The sequence below is a fragment of the Vigna radiata genome, chromosome 2, assembly GCF_000741045.1.
Source record: "Vigna radiata var. radiata cultivar VC1973A chromosome 2, Vradiata_ver6, whole genome shotgun sequence".
Lineage (NCBI taxonomy): Eukaryota > Viridiplantae > Streptophyta > Magnoliopsida > Fabales > Fabaceae > Vigna > Vigna radiata.
In genome coordinates this window covers 25,355,767-25,360,630 of record NC_028352.1, presented here as the reverse complement: position 1 = coordinate 25,360,630, position 4,864 = coordinate 25,355,767, and the positions used below count along the sequence as shown (strand labels likewise).

Genomic DNA, 4,864 nt, shown 5'->3' with positions numbered 1-4,864 from the left:
AATCAAATAGTACGAATGAGAGCTGCAGAGCAGAACTGTTGCTTATAGAAAATCTATAATCTGATCAAGTGTGCTAGTTCTGTGAGTATTTTCCACTATGTTGAGGCATCAAAATTATGGNGCAGACCTAATATTGTTTTATCTCAGGGATGAGAGAATGAACTTCTCTGCTTTGTATTGCACTGGAATGACAATTATTTAAGATTACAGTATCTTCATCTCTCGATTTCAAGACTGAAATNTGATACCNTAAAANCAAGATCGATTCTATATTATCTAAAAGGGAAAGAAAGACAAACAGTTATAGCTAATTTATAAGAATACTAAACATAAAGTCCTAAAACTAATATATAACATAACTCCTAAAATTAATATTAATCTATCAACCAAATTAAGGCTTGTTTATTTATGAATATATGCTAAAATCATTATTTAAGACGTTTTAAGATGAATCTAATGTAACAGAATGCTTTCAAGGATTGAGAAACCTGTAAAATACACTGATTTTTTTTTTTTTTCAGAGATAACATGATGGACCCTACCGCTGTATTTGGAATGATTTTTGGAAGTGAAGTTTTTGAAGAATATATTGGGAAACTTGCACTGCCTTTTTTAGCATCTATAGCAATTGATGAAGGCATACAGGATCCCGAAGTTCAGGGGCAAAAAATTCAAGAAAAGATGAAAGTATTCTCTTTTTTCTTTTCTAGTTCTTTATTATGGTTTTCCCAAATCCTTTGTACAGTGCCCCCTCATAATTTAGTTGCTGAAACTGTTTTCCTTGTTTGTATCCGTAGGCATGGCAGAAGGAAAGAGAGCAGAAGCTTTCAGCAATTCTGATAGACCGGCTGCAACTATCGGTCGTTGGTCAAGAAGAAGAATTTACTGCATGGGCAAAGTCAGAAGCTCGTACCCTTTCTAAAGCTGGTAAAATCCCTCTTTTTATCATGTAATTTTAATAATGTATTATTAAACAGTAGTCCAGAACTTAGAAGTTTCAATGACTGAAACATTTTAATTTTCAAGTGTGTCAATTTATGGTATTTGCTACATGCATTCTAGACTTGTCCTTCAATTCAGACCTTTCTTCAGCTCTATTTTGAGGTTTTAATATACAAGGGCTGGAAATAAATTGTAATGATCTATTGATGTAATAGAAGTTTAGTTTTATTTCACAGAAGTTTGTTTTTGAGGTGCAAATATTNTTTTTTTTTTCAGTTTTGAAATATAATTGTCAATATTCAAAGAAACTAAAACACATTCATTCTGGTGTAGTTTATAATCTTCATGAATGCTTCAACATGATATATACATTATTTCTTAGTGAAAGATGTCCAAATAATGCCTAATTTGTAAGCCTATAATGCTAGTTGTGCCGAGCTTGTACTAGTTGTGCCACATTTCTTCTTGAGCTTAAGTAATATATCAGGTGTTTGAATGATGAATCTATCCCACTATTATTATACCATTGATTGAGTGGTTCTATGCTTGTTATCCTGAAAAGATATATAATATAGGCATCATCCAACAGAATCATAAATGGAGTGTGAAATCCCATTGAGGCAAGATGCTTATGTACTCTTAGACTACTGAACTCAATGCACTAAAAGCCTTAATTTGTCGACAACATAACCTTGCATGTCATTCGATTAACTTTGAAATTATTATAAAATTCAGATTGAACCTTAAGTGTTTGGGTGTTACTCTTGTAGTACCTTATTACATTTTTATGATTTCATATTCTCCATGAAATGGATTTAACTTTTTCCTGGCTTACGATCATTATAATTTGTTCAGCCTCATAGTATTATACTAACTTGATTAAAATACAGGATTAGAAGAGGAATGTAGTCTGTAACAATTCTGCTGAAACATTTTTCACACGACACTTGAAAATTCTACATAAGGGCATCCATTTGTGTATATTGTAGATCCTCTGCGATGTACTTCAAACGCATGAATTTCATCATATGTTATTATTTCTTATCAGTTTTAATCTAATAGCAACCTTTGGGTCAAATGATAAAAATGCCAGCATGCTGCACATTAAAAGGATGACAGGGTTGTGAATTCATGTGGGACCACTATGATATGATTGACCATTCCTGGTTTTGTTCTTCCCTTGCAATTTTCATAATTAATTTCTGGCATTATTTTTAGCTTTTGGTGAGGCCATGCTACATACAATTGGTTACATCTACACACGAAAATCGGCAAGAGAACTTGGCAAGGATTTACGGTACATGAATGTTCCCTTTTTGGCTGAGTGGGTTCGAGATAAAGGACACCGTATTAAGTCACAAGTAACAGCAGCCTCAGGTTGTGGACTATTTTGTTTTTATACTGGGTGGTGATAAAAGGCCCTTTTAGTCCCTAATCTCTCATTTTTTTTTTTAGTTTTAGTTTAGTCTCACAAGTTTAAAAGGTTTTATTTTAGCTCCTTAAATTTCTTTGTTTGATTAAATTGGTACTTACATCAATTAATCACATTAGGTACCGACTTTGGCATATGTGGTAAATGCTTACTTCATGTAANAGTTTCCAGTATGACCAAATTAGTGTGATAAGTTGATGTAAGGACTAAATTCAATCTTTTTAAACTTGGAGAACAAAACCTAAAAAAATAAGATGNGAACAAAAGGGACTTTGGCCTTTGGGAAGTTCTAGTGTATCAGTTGAAAGAATATGGGCATTGGAAAGGTTTAATGCAACTTAACTGTTTTTGTAGGAGCTGTGTCCCTAATTCAAATACAAGAAGAACTCAAGAAGCTAAACGAAGGAGAAAACAAGGAAGAAAGCATAATCAAAGCTATTGAAGATAAGAAGGATGCCATGGTTAATTCTCTATGGCAGATCAATGTGATTGATATTGAATCAACTCTGTCACATGTTTGCCAAGCAGTAAGTTGCAGTATATACTTTCCGTAGTCTGAAAATAACACTCTTGGCTGATAACTCAAAGATGATAGTCTTTCCCCCTAAGTACCTGCTGTGCATGACATTTATTAGTTTGCAGTTTTTTCTAGTGTTACTCAGTTTTTTTTAATCTTCTATTCTAGAAACAACTGTGATCACAGTGCATGACATTGTACATTTTGTGTCTATATTATGGCCTGTGTGCAATTATTGTCCCGCCTATAGCTTTTTGCTTCACTTTAATCTCCTAGTTTTGTAATTGTAACAATCAAATTCTTATTTTTTCAATGGCTACAATCAAACCCTTCTGGTACGTGTTCTCTACCTGAAACTATTGAACTTTCTTTTTTAGCCCCCTAAAGATCTCCATAAACTAAACCTATTAAACTATTTTAAATACCCTTCTGCTTATATCCAACGATCAAAATATTATGTTTCCTCTAAAATTAAAAAGTTCCGATTTTCCCCCTATTTAAAACGTTAAGTGCGCACTCTATGAATTCTTCCAAATTTCATCACATTCAACTTCTAAACCTTTTAAATCATTTTATGTCTCAAATTCATCTCAAGCATCTAATCATTATGAGAGTTTTATGTGAAGAAAAAGTGATGGAAGTATATGATAGTAAAATAACTAATTTTGACTAATTAAACAATCGAGGGAGGGACAAAAACTGCACATAAAGGGTCAAAAATATAATTAAGCCCAACTTTTACATTGGAAAGCAATTGGTGGACCATGTGCTCTCCTAAAGTATGTACTTCAGTGTTGAACTGAAATGCGTTCTATGAAATGTTGAATAAGCATATCATATATATTGAAATGTCAATTAATGACAAATTTTAAGAAAACGGTTTCTATTTTTCTCAGGTTCTTAAAGATCCTAGTGCCTCCAAAGATGTTCTGAAGGCTCGGGCCAAAGCATTGAAAAAGTTAGGAAGCATCTTTCAAGTAAGTGCTTGATTTCATATTTTAATGCATCAACACCTAATATGACTGCATAGTTCTGTCATATGCTAGCATGGAATTGACAACAATTTCAATAACCAATTGTTACATTTGTTTAGCCCCTCAAAATATCTCGAAATTTAGTTTAGTCGTTTTAGAACTCTAATAAATTCAATAAGGAGCTAAAATGATGGAGAAATTAATGAGATGATGTCACATATATGAGCATATAGCATAAATGAGAATGTTAAGATGAATGTATATAGTCATATAAGAAAGTACATAATATGGAATGACTATCTGATAAAGAGATTGGTTTGGCATTTTTGAGGGATAGATGACAGAAAACTGGTTAAGGTGGTTTGAACACGTACAAACAAGACCATCAGAGAACCTGTTATAAGAGTAAATTGCATGACTTATAGTTCTATGAACAAATGCGGAGAACAAAAATGAAGCTGGAGGAGGATATAATTGAGAGAGATTACAAAAACGACTGGTTTTTAATCATGCATATGATGATGTCATGTTTTCAATGTACCTAATAAGTAGGACAAGGCTTTGTTGTTGTAATCAGAAGCTAAAACCACATCACTTCTGGTAAATCTAGGAACTAAAAACATGTTTTACCAAAACCCAACTTCAAGATATTTTAAGGGACCAAAACATATTTTACCATTTTATTTATATGTAATTAAGAATAATGTTTCATTTTGCTTCTCAGGGTGCTAAGGCTCCTTATAGCAGAGAAAACAACCTACGCAAAGAAAATGGCAAAGTAGTAGATGCTCCTTCCTCCTCGTCATAGTCATCTTGTTCTCTTTGTTTGATATGGTGATGTGCTGAGTAGTATTCTACTATTCTCTGGATTTTGAACACTGTTTGATGCAGTGCTCCATTGCTGTTGATAGTCATGCTATGCAATATTGCTTGAACTCATGGATTGGACTAACCTGCCATAATTACACACTTGGATTTAATAATTTTCATCTAGTGATT

General features: G+C 32.9%; 1 protein-coding gene across 1 annotated transcript; it reads left to right on the top strand.

Moving 5' to 3' along the window:
- Positions 1-507: 507 nt before the first annotated feature.
- LOC106755518 (chaperone protein dnaJ 10) lies at positions 508-4,864 on the top strand (the record flags this gene model as incomplete). Its single annotated transcript, XM_014637690.2, has 6 exons — positions 508-687; positions 798-927; positions 2,161-2,319; positions 2,729-2,901; positions 3,788-3,868; positions 4,590-4,864. Coding segments are annotated over 6 exons (807 nt in total), but the record flags the coding sequence as incomplete, so codon positions are not given.